Source organism: Corvus hawaiiensis, chromosome 16 (assembly GCF_020740725.1).
Source record: "Corvus hawaiiensis isolate bCorHaw1 chromosome 16, bCorHaw1.pri.cur, whole genome shotgun sequence".
NCBI lineage: Eukaryota > Metazoa > Chordata > Aves > Passeriformes > Corvidae > Corvus > Corvus hawaiiensis.
Genome location: NC_063228.1, coordinates 10,237,786 through 10,255,350, shown reverse-complemented (window position 1 = coordinate 10,255,350; position 17,565 = coordinate 10,237,786). Strand labels below are relative to the sequence as shown.

The following is a 17,565-nucleotide window of genomic DNA, read 5'->3' as shown; positions in this document are numbered from 1 at the left end:
TTGAGTGAGTGTCTGTGGTGCTTAATTTCCAGCTGGGCCTAAACCATGATGCCTTTGAAGAGGTGGTCCAAAAATACAGAGGCACCTGCTTCTGGAGTGGCTTGCATATACATTCTTTGCATTATAGGCAGGTCCTATCACACCTTGGTCTGGGAAAAAGTTTTCCTGTTGCTAACAAAGTGTGACCTGCTCTGACAGTAAATAAGGAAACCAAGATGTGTTTCAGCCACTGGAAACTCGAGAGAAACATTTATTGCAAGTTCCAAGTTCTGTGTTTGTTGTGAGTCTCTACAAGCAGCTCTGAGGTCCAGCATGCGCCTAAGGAAGATCATAGATGGGCCTTCAGTTTATGTGTATAATAGAAAAATAAGGTTATGTTACAGTTCAAAAATCCATCAACTACCAGCAGAGCAATCATAAAAACCAGCAAACTTTTACCCACAGGGGAAGGAAAGCACTTTTACTCCTCTCTAGTTTTCTTTTTGATCACTTATGAGCCTGTTTTGATATTCTCCAGAAACGTGAAATTAAAAGACTTCTGAAAGAGGAAGAGGAAAGAAAGAACATGGAGGAAGTGAGGTTTACAACCATAAAAGGACCTATAGAATACACTACAGTGGCAAACAGAGCCTTTCTGCCTCAGTCCCTCAAAAGACACTGTTTATTTATTTGTTTAAGTTACAGAAGTATGGTAATTCTTGTGAAGAGTTGCAGCTGAGGAAAACTAAGTCTCCAAATGAGCAATTACATTTAGAGTGAAGTAAGTTCAATGTGTTTATGTCAGACTTACATTTGGAAGGTCACAGAACTCAAAGCTTGTATAGTAATCCAGGCAAGAGCAGTAGTTTGTTTCTATTTTACCCAGAATCTTCTGTTTGGTACATGGGGTCAGGAAAATATTTTCCAGAACAGCTTCTAACTGAAACTTATCAGGATACAAGAGTTGATTTCTCTGCAATGAACCAAGAAAACAAAGTTAAAAGATGACAGCAGGATCTTAGACACTCCTTGGAACCCACTCATCCCATCCCCAGGCTGGCTTTTGTTATTCCAGTAGCTTCAGGATTTTAATGTAACATTTCCAAAACAACATTTCCACTTGACAATGTTTTGGCTTATCAGCCTTGTTACTGGTCCCTGTCCTACAAGGTTTGCAAATTTACTGCACAGGTGAGGCCTCTAGTTTGTAAGAACCCTTTCTTTCTTAACTATCCTCCATTTAGCTTTCTTCCTGTGTAGAGAGATATGTAAACGGTGAAGTGAAATAATGTATCTCACCGAAAATGGTGCTCTACAGAAGCTTTCTTAAAATCCACTCAACATTACCTCTAAAATCAAAATAATTTCTCATCTACTGAGAACAGCTTCCATGAAAATGGTGAGTCAACAGATACAAGTATCTGTCAGATACAAATAACTGCCTTCTCTTACCTCATATGTGAAATTGTGTTTGAATTTTTTGTCATCCCAGTTCAGATCGAGGTATTCATTAAATAATGTAGGTCTTTGCTCGAGAGACCCACATGCATGCAGGTGTTCCATGCTTACTATTCTCTGAAGCTGGAAAAGTGGAAAAAATTGACACATATAAGTAATTTTTTAAAAGAAGTATTCAGTATATCCTAGGGCAATAGGTTTCCTGGGCAAAAACACACCCTGTGAGAACCTCTGGATGGTCTATATCCATAAAACACTGCTTCAGTCTCTCCCAAGAAACCTAAGGGGCTGACAGGTCTGTCCTCAGGGAAAGCTGCTGCCCAAGTACAACCATGTCTGACAACATGAAACAGAATTTTTCACAGGGTTTATTTTTCTTCCTCTGAGACACAAAATGGTTGACTTCAAGGCTTTCATATGGTAACAAGTACAGAAAAAAAGTCATTCTGTGAGGACTGAACACAGGAATTTGGCTACACTCATCCGTTCCAAGGCTGCAAAACTCATACCTGACCTGCAGTGAGTGTCACACAGCCACCCCAGGCAGTGATGTCCATCCTGGATTTATCCTCCAGGCTCAGCTGGAGGTGAGCAGGCTGCCCAGCATTTCCTGAGACCTGCAGCTGAAAGCAGAGAAAGATTTGTCCAGCAGCAAGACTAGAACCAGCAGAATGACCCCCATCCAGTGGAAGAAAACAGAGCCACAGTGAAAGCTGTGACAGATCCATGTTAAAACTCAGTGGAAATCTGTGGCCTGGAAGCTCCAAACCTGAGACAAACACAGGGAAGCTACACTTCCACAACCAAGGCCATGGAAGGCTTTTGTTACCCTCTCTGGAAGCTGCCTGGGGTCTGTCATGCAAAGCAATTAATGGCACAACTGCAATAATGACCCTACAAGAGAATTTATTCCTCTGAATACGATTCTGGAACCATCCTGAGTGTTGTGCAAACACCCCTGAGCACCAAAGGGCTTCAGATGAACAAACACTTCACAGCTGGCACAGTTTATTGCTGAAAGTCTTCAGCCTCAGCAGCTGCAATGATCCACACAGTGCAGTCAGATGGAAATTATACTGTAGTATTTGATCTTGAAGGATGGTTTGTGGAGTTCCTCCTCCTCTTTTTCCCTACATGTGCTTTGCAAGTGCACTTCACAACTATATTTTAAAGCCTCTCTAGCCATGTACATTTTCACATTTGTGTTGCAATTTCTTCTACATTCCTCCAAAAATTTACATTTTCTTCACAGGGGTATCAAAGGGTTTCTGGTTTGGTTTTGTTGTGAGGTTTTGTTGTTGTTGTTGTTTTTCTTGTGTGTGCAAACTAGGAGTTTGTTCATTGCTTTATGGACCAAATTTGCCTCATTTTCATTGCTTGGCTGGTTCCTGTGCACTTCTGTGTTCCTCCCATCCAAAATGGGTCAATGCTGAAAGTGCAAGACTGTCAGCTAGGAACAGTTATACTTAAAAAGGGAAACGGTGCTGGTGGTTTGGACACAAGGCAATAACAGCACTTGGTGCTCTTTACATTTTTCAGGATGATATCTGGTTCTGCAATTCTCAGGGGTGAAAGGCACACTCACAGTAAATGCAGCATCACAGCTGTGTATTTTGCAGCCCAGTCTCATGATCTCACCTGCTGGTTGTACTTTCTGCCCCTTCTTTCTGACAGAGAATGCACCTCCAGTTGCTTCAGAGTGTAATTAAATGGGTGCACAGCAGTGGCTCTGTAGCTTGTCCAGTGTCTTCCAAACTTCAGAGAAGACGACACTGATATCTGATCAATATCAACAGATGGAAAAGGAACTTGTGAAATAAAACACGTCTCACATACTGACTTCAAACATGCAGCCAGTAAGATTTCCCTGTACCTTGTCCTCAGAATAATTATGTGCACAATAAAGACCTTTCTGAAGTAGTGAGGAAAGTTAATGTTCAAACTAGGACAATTCTTGCTACTTGAATTCTCTGCATAGCACAGCTCAAAGCAGAACTATTCTCTGTATTTTACTAAAATCACGAACAATGCTTAAGTTTGTTGAGGCTTAATTTTGGTCTTATCTTTAGGCACTGCAGGCTGCACTGCCACAGAGTCATTAAACACAGCTTACAAAGTTAAAGCACAAGAAAAAGACATTTGGTTCATTAGGAACTAAATTCTGTTATGTTGTTGAGAGCAAAATATTTTTGTGGTAATTTAGATAGTGGTGGCATTTAAATAGTTGTGGTAATTTAAGTAATAGTAAAAAAACCCTACTGCTAAAGTAAATTTTGGAATTTTAACACTTTTTAAAGAAATCAAGAAATTCTGGGCTCTTTGCAGGCACATTTATGTTTATGTATGGTAGCATATTTTATACATTGTCTTCTATCTTTCCACTATTCAGAAAATAATGTAATACTCAGCCAAGATGCTGTTAGCAGCAAGTCAGAAAACTGTCCCCACTTAACATCCGGAAATCAACCTACCCCAAGTTCTTCTAGTTCTGTCTTTTATATTTTTAAAGAATACTGCTGACTTACTTTAAGAAAACAAAGACTGGTTTCAACTGTTCCATATTTGTCAGTCTTGCTAATAAAGAGGAGAGTGAAAGAATGAAATACAAAAGAGTTTTGACTGAATTAGTAAAGTTGAAAATGCTAAGCAAGGTCTGTGTATGGTATGTACTCCCTTCTGCGCGGGTAAATATTATTCTGTGGGGGTAAATATTCTGTGGGGGTATTATACCCATGCAACAAGTTCTTTATCCTTTTTGATCTCAACTAATGCTCACACTCGCTCACTTGTCTTAGATTTTCTTTGTCCCTAAGCTGCTTTAAGCATGACATTTGTGCTGTTCTTTCCACCTACTCTCAGAGGCCTTTACCCAGTGCTTTGAAGTTTATGCATTTCATTACCTTTGGTTAAGCAGCAAGGTGTGGGGTTACTGCAAACAAAAAAATAGTATGGCCTGAAAATAATTCCTACAAGAATATCAGCTGCTCATCTTTCATAGTCACAACTTTGTATATATCCAAGAAGGGGGATAGTTTGCCTTATAGTTGAATTCCCTGACTTGCTTAGTGCCTTTTTTAATTAAGAAAACCCCAAAACTCTTGATATTCCTATCATTCTCCTGACATTTATTTGCTCTGGGCCACTGTACCTTGTCCTTCTCATTCCAAACAACAGTAAGATCATCCCGGTGACTGCGTGCCGAATGTTTCACATATAAGTTGACCCTGGCATACCATGGAAAAGGGATGGAGAGAGGATGGAGAAGTTCCACTACAAGGAAAACAAACAAGTAAGATTTCCCACCAGGAATCATGACCATTCCCAGGACATTTTCCCACAGGCAGCAGGACATCCCTTGGTTCCCAGGGAAACACGGTCTCTGCTCATACACACACACCCCCCAACCCAGCAGCCTCAATGACTTCAGTGTGCTGATATCTGCCCAACATGTAAGTGAAAACAGGAACCTTCTCCCTATTTACCAGCAAAACAGGAGTTACCTGCAATAATCAAAAGATTGACAGCTACACCCAGAGCAACTTCAGCAACAACAGCCAGGGAAGTAATTTGTGTAAAACTGAGATGGCCTCACATTGGAAGGGGAACAGCCTACAACACTCAAACCAGTAAGTGCAGTTATCTTCTCTGTTTTCAGATCATAAAGCCTCAACATAAGGGTTTAAAACCTCAAGGTAGCAGCCAGTGTGACCAGTGCTCCCTGCAGTACCCAGTACTTTAATTTTATGTTCCATATTCACAAAGCAGGAAGACTGTTCTGAAGTTGACATTTCTAACAGCCAGACCTATAATGAATTTAAAGCAAATAAGACCTTAGAAGCCCTAAATTGAAACCAGGATTGAAACCCTTTGAACGTGCATTTTGAATATGTATTTTGAAATCAGATTTATGTAGTTTATTTTATTTTATAGTCTGCTTTGAATACTTGTAAAAGAATTGAGAAACCTACCCTGAATGCCATGACCTCCAGGCAGCTTTGGGAAGAGTCCAGTGTAAGTGCCTGTTAGCTTTATCTCTTTGCCATCCCACAGGGCAATGTGCCTCAGCAGACGTGTTCTGTTGCCTTTTTGGTAAATTGTCATAAATACAAGTTGCCTTGGAAGAATTTTAAACTAAAAATAAAAGAGGGAAAACATTAAACCCCAAGTTCTCTGAGAAGTTGAAAACCTAAGTGTAATTTTGGTACCCCAAAGTCCTGTGGAGTCTGTAGGAATGTGTTTTTATAGGTTCTAGTACAATGATACTCTAAGCCCACTATTCTCATACAAGCAACTATTCATTTCTACTTGTCTTCATTTCTACAGAAAGTCATCTTTGCAAATGATGGAATGTACATAAACAACTGAGTATTCCCTTTACAACAGTCTGATTATTATACAGTTTTTCTTTTATCTCACAGAACAATTCTTACAACATCAAGAGTCCCACTATTACAGAATAAATCCAGCAGACAGCACAAACAACAATAGGTATTGTGACATCTTTTCATATTTAGAAAAAGAAATGTGTGATACCTGTATAATAAAAACTGGCAATTGTTCAGTTTGTAACACATTATTTTTCTTATTCCCTATAAATCCTATATGTGTGCTCCATCTATAGGAGCAAACAAATATGAACTCAAACTAATCCACAGTCAAATGTTTGCTCATGCTACTGGAGAAATCAAGGGCTGAACACCTCACACAGCAGGAGCTGCGTTTGCCCTTCACTGCTTGGCAGCCACCCCCTGAGTGCCCTCCTGTCACAGCCTGCCTTTGCCATCATTGGCTGGTACCAACCTGGGCCATGGTCTGTGCCACTTCAATGGCATTAGTGTAGCTGGCTCCAGTGAAAGTTAGGTTTGCTGAAATATTGAAATCCCTTTTTTCCATCCTGAGGTGGAGTTTGCCTTTTGCTTCACTCATATCATAATTTACCTTTTCATGTTCCCATTAAATTAAAAAAAAAAAAAAAAGAAAAAAGAAAAAACTGGGATTGTTAACATCTTTAAATACAGGAACATCCTCAACAATAACGAAAATGTTAGAGATCTTAGTACTAGAAATAAAGCAGCTTGATTCCTAAAATACTTTGCAGTGATGTATGCAATGGATTACTTGCAGATAGTTACCTTAGAAGACAGTTCTGCTGCACAGGGGAAGTACGGTAGAAAGAAGGGATGAGTCTGGAGTGCTTTTATATTCAACTCTTCACTAAAGGGAAGAAATGAACTTTTGTTCAACACTGTATCAGAAGGTCTACTCTGGCTGGCAGCACAAGTTCATCTGAGTTAGCTCCAAGTCTGCCACAGCTTTTAGAGTTACAAACGGCAGTGCCTTCCATTGAACACAGCCAGCTCCCAGTTTTTGACGCATTCACACAAAATTACCACCTCTGAGCTCAATAAAAAAATCTGTGTATGCATCCCAGGGACAAAATGTAGCCCACTGGAGCATAAATTACTTTGCCATAGCAAATGCCTCAGCTTTTTAAAAATGAGAAAGGTATGTTGGAATCTGACTTTGGAAGCACTGTCATGGTTTACAAACTTAGAATTTACAATTCTCAGAGATTTTAACAGAACTTACAACACCTCTCAATGCAAAGGTTTTTTGCTAGAAACTTAAGAAATATCTGAAATACCCCAAGGCTGAAAATATCAACCTATTAAACATCCTTTAAAGCCTACAGTTTTGTGCAGATACAGCCATAATGATACCAACTTAGCAAACCAAGGCTCCATAATTTTACAAGTTTCAACTGTGCCAAAACAATTTAATCAATTATGTCAACTTAAGTTACATTTTTAAGTACTTGTCTGGCTCAGGCCTAGAGTTTTATGGACTCTTCCACTGTCTGCTCCGTGGATGCAGTGTGGGCAGGCAGAGAGACAAGCATGTCCCAAGCTGTGAGGGGAGGAATCTGTCTGCAGCCCTTTAGAAACTCCCTGAGGTTTACAGACTGTTTGGTGTGACTACTCACTTTACCCAGGTTTTGTTATCCATTTCACCAGTGATTTGGTGATTAATACAGTAACTGTTTTCCATGGAATCAAAGTGGCCTAATGACATTTTTTTATAGTGCTCAGAATGACCCTTTTACCCTTGCTGGTCTTTTTTTCTACTGATGGAAAAGGAGAAGTTTGTGTGTTGTTCATAGGTCAGCCTCAGAGCTCCTTCGGTTTCATTTTCAGTCATGACTTCTTGAATTGTTATCTGTGGAGGGGGAAAATAAACAAATCACATGCCATAACTTCTACCCATCATTTGACTTACTTAAAACCATTATCTTGACTGAAGTTTATCTTCCAGACAGGCCTTCTGGATGCTTCCTAGATGTAAACCAAAAGCCTCAAGAAAGGTTTTCCTTTTTTTTTTTTTTTTTTTTTTGTATTTTTCCATAGCTACTCATTTGCATTATTGACAAATATTAGTGTTACTTTCAATGTACCCTTATCTGGTTTAAGTCTAAAGCTACTGGTTCTTGTTTACGTCTCCCCCGCTCTCATTTTTCATATACTAGAAAGAAATTGCCTTTTCTCCTTCATTTTTTTTTCTTTTTAAAGAAACAGATGGGGCTCCACAATTTTTTTTGTCTCCAGGGCATTTTCTTCCTCCCACAGCTGCTGCATCATCTACAGCTTTATCCTGAAAATGCTAAAGAATCCCTCTGGGAAAGATGAGGGCCGTCTACAACACTTCAATATCAACACTGTCTGTGGGAACACTAATTTCTGAAGTCCCCTGGTTATACTCATACCTTATACATGAATAAGGCACCTCAAGAATTACCATCTCTGCTTTTATTTTTTTTTTTTCATTCAAACATTTAGAGGATAAAAGACATTTCACTAAATATTAATGGAAAAGAAGCAGTGAAAGTGTCTTATACCTTTCAATAAAATGCTAGCATTAAATATTCCTTTGAAACACTGATACTTAATATTCAGGTTTAATATTGATCTAATGTTTACGTTCAGGAAAGTTGACCTTTACTCTTGCATCCTTAGCTACATGTCCTGTTATTTGAAGAGAAGGTGGTGGATCATTTGGAAGTGTTTTTCTGTGTACTACCCTTCAAAAGGGAAGGAAACATTTCAATTAATACTTCTTTCTCCCAAGGGATAAACAGGTACAGCCTTTGTTGATCCTATCAAGTAGTTTGGAATATACATCTACTTCTGTTTATTCAACACTGAAGCATTTTACGTATTTGTGCTACGAGTGGTTTAACCAAGCCAAGGAGCTCTCTAGATATGAAGGACAGCTGTTTTCTACCAAAAGTTCTTTCTACTTTTGTGACCCCTTTTGGTTGCAAAGTGACAGTAAACATGTGCCTTCCTGAAAAGATTAACCCTGAAACCAGGGATTTCAGGTACCTGACCAGGTTCCTTGGAAACAGACCACTAGCTTTGTACTTAAGTTAAACTAGGATTCAGATAAATTGGGCCAGGTCAGCTCTCAGCTGCACTTGCATAAACCTGGAGTAATTTTACTGAGGCCACTGGAAGTGTTCTGGATTAATGCAAACGTACCTCAAGTGACAGCTTGAATCAAAGCACAGCAAAAGTTCTGTGGTGCGTTACCTTAAAAAAGAAGGGAAGTCCCAGGTGATGGAAAAGTGATACTGAGTGCTTTACCTCTGCCATGAACACAAATATACCAAAGAGTTCAAAGTCTGTGTCAACATCCACAGTCACAGCTACATCTTTCTCGTCATATTGGATTTCACAGATAGTCTTGGCTTTGTTTTCTATATAGAAGGGACAAAACAGTGCCAATTTGAGCAGCTAATTTTTGAGAAATTTCAGTACTGCCTGCATAAAATCAATCCAGCCAGCTTTTGGGTTAATACATTCATCAAGACAGTCATCATTCAGCATTACAAAAACTTTGGCCTATGGTTGAAGAAGGGCAGAGTTTTTCTGGATGTCCTTGAATTTTGTCCTTACAAAGTCTTGTGGTAACAGAGCTTGTGTACCCACATCCAGTGTTAAGTGGCAAGTCATTTCCTGTCAGGAATGTGTTTGTGCAGCTAGAGCTGACTAATCCATACAGCCAACTGCATCCCTGGCCTGTAGCAGCCTCTTCCAGGGAAGAGCTCTGAGCTGTTCTGACCTCCACTGACTCCTTTGGTTCCAGCTACAGCAACTCAACAATGTCCAAAGAGCGTGACCTGAAGGCCTTCCCCCACTTTCCTACCAGCTTTTCATTTTTGAAAACGAAAATATGAGACTGCTAAAAAGATAAAAATGAGATGAGAGATGTGAAACCCCCCCAAATTCTTTATGATAAGACAAAACCCACAGAAATGAATGCAATCACATGGTGACTGTGGCTGTCCTGAGAGCAACCTCTCATCTTGCTGCTTTTTTTCTGAGTGGGTGCAAGGAGATGATGCCACTCACACTAGTATTGATTCAGTGCCTGCTAACCTCAGTAATTCCTGCCCTTTGGTGCTCTCACTGTTGTTGAGTTTTCTTCAAACATGAATGTATTCCCCTGGGGGCATTTAAGGTACCTGATCACAGTGTAAGAGGGATATGCAGGTAGGATTTATGCCAGGGCAAGCTTTGAGGGTAGACTGGCTTCATCAGCTAATCACAGATACACTTTCAGAATGACAATTTTACTTACAAACAAGACAAAACTTCTTTTTAGGTACTACCAGGAAATCTTAGTTTGTAGCTGTTGAAGGAACAGCTAAAACATCCTCAAAGAGCTATTATAGAATAAAAAAATTCCTGGCAGGTACCCACCTGATTTCTGTAAACTGAGAATCAAGTTGATTGCCTTAGGGTAGCCAGATGCTTGGAGAACCTCACTGCTGTGCACACTCTGGCAGAAGATATCCACTTGGTGGCCAACATAATAGGAGTTTATTACGTATGTTATTGATGTTTCTCCAGCTGCAATGTGCACATATCTCTCTTGAGTAGTGGTTCTCCCTTGAAAAACCACATCTACCTAGAAAATGACATGTAGATACAAGTTCTCAAAACAATATTTAAATACTATTTAATCTTGAGACAGGAGAAAATGGAAGTGAAAGAAAATTCTTTAGTCTATACTTATGTCAAAACCTGTCCATTAACAAAACGTATCTTGGCCTTTCATTAATCATCCTTGACTTTCCAGTATGAAGCTCATTCAACCGAATGAATGTCAAGCCATGCCAGCCTCACTGATCTATATCAAATTCTCATGAGGTTCTCTTTTATCCTACAAACACAACTTCCTTTATATAAAAGATACTTAACCTACACCTACTGACAGTATTTATCAGATAGTAGGTACTCCAATACTCCCCTGAAAATAGCACCCAAGGAAATACTTCTTTAAGTATAAAATTCCCATTAAAGAGCACAGGAGCACTATTCCAGTCCCTGGTGCAATGTGCTCAAGCTATTCTCCTGTAGAGTTACTGTATCAACAATACCCAGTCTACTAACCCTAATCAGAATGGAAGAACCTCATTCAGAAAGCAGTCAAGAAGAAATTTTCCATTTCAGTAGTTCAGGTTTTAGCCATCCACAGTTTTTAAATATCAGAAAATCTCAGCTTCCATCCTGTACCTTATGAAATGGTAGTTTTCATTCAAGCCACGGGCTTGAATTACATCATTATCCAGGACAATAATTGTAATTTTTAAAAAAACCAAAACAAAACAACAAAACCACCAAACTACCTGTAAAGTTGATGGGATTCTGGCTTGTAGCAGCCATGGCAAAGTGTGATGGAAGTTCCCTGTTATGTTGGTACTTGTTTCAAACTCCTGGATTTGTCCTTCAAGAGTTGTTAAGTGAGTGCCATAAAGTACTTTCAAACTAAAGCTCCTGGTCACTTTGAGGTTCAAGACAGTCTGTGTGCAACAAAAGTAGATTGTGAAAAGACAGAATTGTAAAACTTAAAGCTCCTGCTGGTCAGGATTCTTTCTTTGGTTGAGACAGTATCATCTCAAAGATGTGTCAAAAATGCATCTTTTATCATTTTATAACACAACATAGTTACAAATGTCCCTTTTATTTTAGACTTCAACCATTTAACGCATATTCTCCAGTATGGCCATGCCTTAGTGGTATTGAAGCAGCTACATAGTTAATAAACAGTAAGTGGTTTTTTGGAAGTCTTGTGTTTCTCAGATAAAAAAATGTGCCAGGTAGTCTGGGAGGGAAATACCATTTGGAAAGGATCCAGTGAAATCCCACCAGTGCTCCCCTCTGCCCTGTGTGTCCAGGGGACATTGCAGCTCTGTCAGACACACAAATGCAGTGCCCTCCTCTCACTCCACACTGGGAGCCAAGCTCCAACCCCAGGCCTGTGGAAAGTCCTGGTCTAAGCTATTCTCCCATGAGAACAAACTGAGCTTCTGCACTCCCCTCAAGAGCAAAGGGAGCATCTGGACTCCCCCTTCACCAAAACACCAAGCGCGTAAAGTCACATCTACAGCCGCTGGTCTTCGCCATCTCGCTTCCACAGCTGCTGCTCCCCGCGTGGCATGACTCCACAATCATGTCTCCCCAGCCATTGATAACCTACCTGAAACTCAATCCTGTCTTTTATTTGCAAAGTCTTCAATGTCTCTATGTTATGAGCAAGTTTGTAGTTAAGAGACACAACATCCAACTTCTGGACAAAATTCAGTTCTTCCGTAATCTGCTCAGTCCAAGTAAATATGACAAAAGTTAACTGTGGCACATCTCTGATACGGAGACTTCTCTGAATAATGTAATTATTGGGCTAATTACACATTAGAATAAAATTATGAAAACTGTGAAAACTTTATGGTGAAAGATTGTCTAATTTTTTTAGAAGTCACAACTTTGTACTATAAGAGGGAATATGCTGCACCAAGTGAAGATACCTGATAAGGAAGGTTTGATATAATTTACAAATGGGAGTCATGGATCATTGCTGATGTCAAATTTGTTGCACAGAAGGAGTGGCTGAAAGATACTGCCTTCATTTAATTAAGGTCGTTAGAAGCAAACCAGCCCCAGCAGAGTATTGCTTTTGGGTTGTTTGCAGAAACAATATTTAGCAAGCCAATTAGCTCACTTCAACCTCTATTTCACATATTACTGACATGGAGGAGACACTTACCTGCTTGCTGTTCACACAGAAATGAATAAATCCTTTATAGAAGTCAGTGGTTTTTTCTGATATCACATCAAGTAACACCCTCATGGGAATGCCAATGTCAGCAGCTCCTTGAATGTTATGGGTTAGCACCACATCCAACTCTTGCCTTTCCTGTTAATATTTCACAGCATAGATAGCAAAGCACGTGTAGAATCCAAAGCTTGCTGCAATACAGAGCTCAAACCAGAAATCTGTCTGTCCTACATTTAATATTAATTAACCTCCCACTAGCTACGTTGTTTGTCTATGGCACAGAAACATGCAAAAGTTACCAGTTGTGGCAGGAAAGTGAAATATCATGAGGAAACAGATACTTGTGTGTGTTCTCTACTCTCCTGCTCTGATGGCAAGAGAAGCCAGAGATTCACAGCCTTTCCTGTGCTGCTGTCTCACTGAATAAACAAACAGCTATGTCTGAATAATCACTGCCTATTATTTTGCAGGGTAAATCACAGTGATATAAGGAACATCCAACAGTACAATACAAGCAACAAAAATTTACACATAAAGAGCATGACAAGGAAATGATTCAGGAAGTGCCAGAGCCTGTATCCTATTATCCTATACATCGGTTACTGCACACTGAAGGTGCCAAATTTTCAAAGATTTTGTTATTTTATTTTTATTCCAGGATTTATTACTAAAGCTTGACTATTTGTTCCAAATAAAATAGGTTAGAGTACATTACTCAGTACTTTGTACACAAACTCCAACAGCCTGCAGGGTACTCACATTAGTGACTTTTAGTATAAGGAGTCCTCGGAATTTACTTTTATCAACAGTGATCAATGTCTGTGAATCTAGGTTCATTTTATCCATTAAAAGGTAGCCTGAACCATCAATTTTCATTGGTGCTCCAAGATCCTGTAAAAGAAGGAAAAAATTTTAAAAATTCACCACCACTTAACCACAAATACATCATACCCCTGAAACTTTTAATTCCTACTAGTAGCTTTAATAACACCTAGCTGTAAAATCAAGTATATCAGGCAGCATAGCCACAGGATGTTCCACAAATCTTGACAGCTTTTTAATACATTTTATAAATTTTGTCTTTTTTATTTTGAATATGTCTGAATATTTTTGATAAATGAGTCAGCATAAATATAACACTGGGCAATGTGGCAGCTCTTCCCACCTAAATGAAAAGTTAGTTAATCTTCTATGTTTGGCATTGTCCCAGTGGCCCAATGCATCCATAAATTCAATGAAACCAGACAGTATACATAAGGTTATTATGGCAGTTCTGGTTTTGGGAAAGGGCAGATGAATCACATCTTTGTATACTCAGATTTTCCTTGACTTGCACATTGAATTCACAGATCTGTGATATCACATACTGTGATAACATGTCTCTCAAACTTTCCATACACTGTATTTTAGAAGATTATCTATTTACTTCATATATTTTTAAACTATTTCAAAGTTTGTTTCTCAGACTGCTGAGAGACTGTAACTGCTGATACAGCCAAAGACAACTTTGAATAATCATTATTTCTTGAATATAAAAACCCTGCAGAATTCTCAACCATGTTTTAGAAAACACATCAGAGCTAGTACAAGCAAGTGCATTATCTGCAGGTACTGATTAACAGAAAATTTGGCTTATGCCATATGAAAAAACATATGAATGACTGGCTCCAAAAGTAAGATGCAGCATCAAAAGAGAATGTTTTTATTACTTCTCTGCTACAACCTTGAAATCCTTAGATTATTCTCTTTTGACTTTAGCAGGTACAATTCAACATTAAAGAAGGAAATTCTTTTTCATACCTGAATTGTTTGGCACTGGTTTTCTATAAGTATTTTCCACTGAAGGTTCTTTTCAGGGTCAAAGTCCCCATTCATTTGAATCTCACAGGCTCCCAATTTCATCCCAATTCCAATAAGATATTTTGAGTGTTTCCATGCAGTGATGGACAGCTCATTTTCCCTTGGGATTTCCTTCAGCTGGGGGACATCATGCCTGAATTGAACTTTCAGAGTAATCCTTGGCTTGCACTCTGCTCTCACTTCAAGATGGGCACTTTTGCCTTCTGTTTCCAGGACAGAGAGAAGCTCTGCCTGGCACTTGTCTTTCTGAATGGATCCTGTGAGCCGTGACTGAGTTGGGAAACTGAGATCCTATCAAGAATTAAACAAAAATCCTTGACAAATATACAAATACTTTAAGACAAGTGTGTATTGCATTATACAATATCAGAGACAAAACCTACAATCTCCATGCTGCCATTTTTCCCCCTCTCTACAAGAAAGGTGGTGATTTTTCCTGAATAGGACCTGATGGAAGATTTAAGGACTGTCCTGCAGAATTCACAATTTCTGTATCTTTACAAAGTTTTACATTTACAAAAATACAAAATACCTGTTTCTTCAGATTGGCAAAGTTTACTGAACATTCTATGCTTCATTCAGACTACACCAATCTCAATTTTCAAACAAATTAATATACAAAAAAATCATAGGCCTAACAGACATTCTTGCATCTGGTTGTACAAGCTTTGGTTTTTTTAATAATTAAACTTCCAGCTTGTCTTCTGCAATATTCCAAATGAAATGTTTCTTCTCATTCTTTCAAAGGATTTCTAAAAGCACTGAAAATTCTACTATTTTTAATAGTTTAAGGGGTTTTCAGTCCCTCTTCACTACAACTTTCCTGTCATTTTTATTTTTATGTTGCCACGTTGTAGTTGAGAAAGTTACTCAATTTGAGGATTTGAAAGCAAAATATAAATGCCTATGAACATCTAGAAAAAAACCCTAATTTTCCCATAGTAATTCTTTCTAATGTAGTCAGTGGGGCTAACTGGAAAAATCAAGGAAATTCTATTTTAATATAATCTACACAGACCAGGGAATTTGTTTTTGCCAGAGTTCAGGCTAATATTGCTGTTCAGCCTTAGAGGGCAGTGTCGGCCTGTGAAGGCAACAGGCAGCAAAGGCTGAGCTAATCTCCAGAGAGCACCTGTGAGCAGGACGTGAGACACTGCCTCTGCCTAATGCTGTGAGACAGGTGTGCCTTTACAGTGCCTTTCCAACACTCCAGCACTGTTATTTAAGCTAAAAGCCACATGGCCTTCATTTGATCCCAAAACTCTCTTTAAAAGCTTCCCAGAACTACCTGCAGAAGTTGACAGTCTGTTTCTGTTTCCAGTGTCCAGTCAGCTTTATTCTGAATAGAGAAATCCCCTCTAGCCCTCAGTGTGCATCTGCCAGCCTGCAGCAGGAAAATGCCCTCTGTGGTGGAGTCTGTGGCTGCAGAGAACAAGACAGAGTTTTCAAAAGGCAGCCCAAGCTGGCTGAGCCAGGGAAGTGAATGCTTGAGCATCCCTTGGAGTGTATATTCATGCTTGCAGGAGGTGTCTATCTGCACATCCACTGCTCTGCCATCACACTGCAGGTTCATTAACAAGCCCACGTTGCAGATGTTCTGTCGAAATGAGCCCCCCAAGACTGCAGCACGAGGCAATCCCATCCTCTGCAACAGAAAAGATTACACTGTTTGAAACACACAAGGTAAAGCAACTGTCTTCCTAATTTGTTTCTAATTCAAGAGAAAGCATTTCTTCTTTCTGAAACAATCTGCTTTTGGAAAGGACCATACAAGACAGGCTTGTTTCATAGAGAAATCAGAAATTTCTCTGTGAAAAACCTGAAAAAAAAATGGGGAGGAAAGGGCAGGGGGTGGGGAAGAAGAATAAATCCTACAATAGCCTTTTCATAAATAATATAGAAGAAACAAATCTTAACCTCCACAATTACAAAACAAAAGGACATGCTTTTCACTAGATTTTAGGAAAAAAGTTTATTTTAATTAAAAAACTATTATTAAGCAACATTTTTATGGCAACAGTAACATCTACCATTGTATTACTCCAAATTATCATCTTCAAATACACTTCCCCCTGCAAGTGCTCTGACTCATTGTTCTGCCAGAACAATTTTAATGACCAAAATTGGCCTGTCCATAAATGTGTCAGGAGACAGCTTTCTGTGAGTCAGTGATGTGAAATACACAGACTGGAAGGGCATGCAGAAAACAAACTGGGCTTACCTCTAGACTGATGCACTTGTTTCTAAGAGCAAGTATCCATCCTGTCTCATTGCTTGCCAGGCTCACTTCTCCATCAACTTCCAAAGTGCAAGGCCCAAGGACAATACCAAGGATGCCCTTGTACTTGTCACTTATCATGGCTGACATCTTCAGTTGGTTCTCTCTGGCAATTCCCAAAGAATGAAGTGAAGGCAAAGAATGCTGGAAGTCGATTTCTAAATGAGGCTGGGTGTTAGTGGTGGCACAGAGTTGCAGGCAGGCAAACAGGTCATGAAAAGAAACATGTCCAAAGAAGATGACAGTAAAGTTGCTGGTAAATATTGACCCATTCAGTGAAACTCTTGCTGGAGTCTGAAAAATTACAGAAAACTGTTGTCAAGTTTGCTTTCCTGTCAGGTCACATACTGTTTTTAAAAGCCCATATTAATAGAAGAGAACTGTTCTCCTACACCATTTTGTATTCATCCTACATAATTATAAATGCAGAAACAAATGGAGAAATGGCCTAAAGCCTTTAGAGTTCCATATTAGAAATAACAGGAAGAAAACCCAAACCAACAATTAAGGGAGTGAAAATATTTGAAAGTGCACACAAAACTTCCAGGTAGTTCTAAATGTCTACACTTTAATACTTAGATTCCCTTCATGGTAGTTAAGACATTGTGTTATTGAGAGCAAAGTTTACAAATTAAGCCAGTACCTCAAAATGATGAAATGCAATTGCACCATTGCAAAGGCCAGAAAGTTGTTTGTTAGCAGATTCTCCACTGCAAGCAACCTGTTGACGTTGTCAACAAAGCACATTCAGAGCACGAAGAAAAGCAGGTAGGACTAAAATTCAAAGGAGCAAGTTACAGGGCTGCTTTAAGGATCAAATGGATGAAGGTTCCAAAACACAGATTTAAGATTAAAGGTTAAAGTTCAGTTTCAAA

The 17,565-nt window shown here is 39.2% G+C and overlaps 1 protein-coding gene across 1 annotated transcript in view; it reads right to left on the bottom strand.

Moving 5' to 3' along the window:
• The window catches only part of LOC125334418, a 75,999-nt gene that overhangs the window by 16,181 nt on the left and 42,253 nt on the right, over positions 1–17,565 (bottom strand). Inside the window, exons 40-58 of the mRNA XM_048321236.1 lie at positions 17,334–17,411; positions 16,634–16,984; positions 15,701–16,057; positions 14,353–14,703; positions 13,312–13,443; positions 12,541–12,690; positions 11,977–12,093; positions 11,126–11,299; positions 10,197–10,404; positions 9,024–9,190; positions 7,541–7,653; positions 6,570–6,651; positions 6,238–6,375; positions 5,406–5,568; positions 4,586–4,707; positions 3,076–3,216; positions 1,947–2,060; positions 1,432–1,560; positions 791–952 (exon numbers count right to left, since the gene is read on the bottom strand). Of these exons, the coding sequence (XP_048177193.1) occupies positions 791–952; positions 1,432–1,560; positions 1,947–2,060; positions 3,076–3,216; positions 4,586–4,707; positions 5,406–5,568; positions 6,238–6,375; positions 6,570–6,651; positions 7,541–7,653; positions 9,024–9,190; positions 10,197–10,404; positions 11,126–11,299; positions 11,977–12,093; positions 12,541–12,690; positions 13,312–13,443; positions 14,353–14,703; positions 15,701–16,057; positions 16,634–16,984; positions 17,334–17,411 (3,249 nt within the window). The remainder of the gene's footprint in view (positions 1–790; positions 953–1,431; positions 1,561–1,946; positions 2,061–3,075; positions 3,217–4,585; positions 4,708–5,405; positions 5,569–6,237; positions 6,376–6,569; positions 6,652–7,540; positions 7,654–9,023; positions 9,191–10,196; positions 10,405–11,125; positions 11,300–11,976; positions 12,094–12,540; positions 12,691–13,311; positions 13,444–14,352; positions 14,704–15,700; positions 16,058–16,633; positions 16,985–17,333; positions 17,412–17,565) is intronic.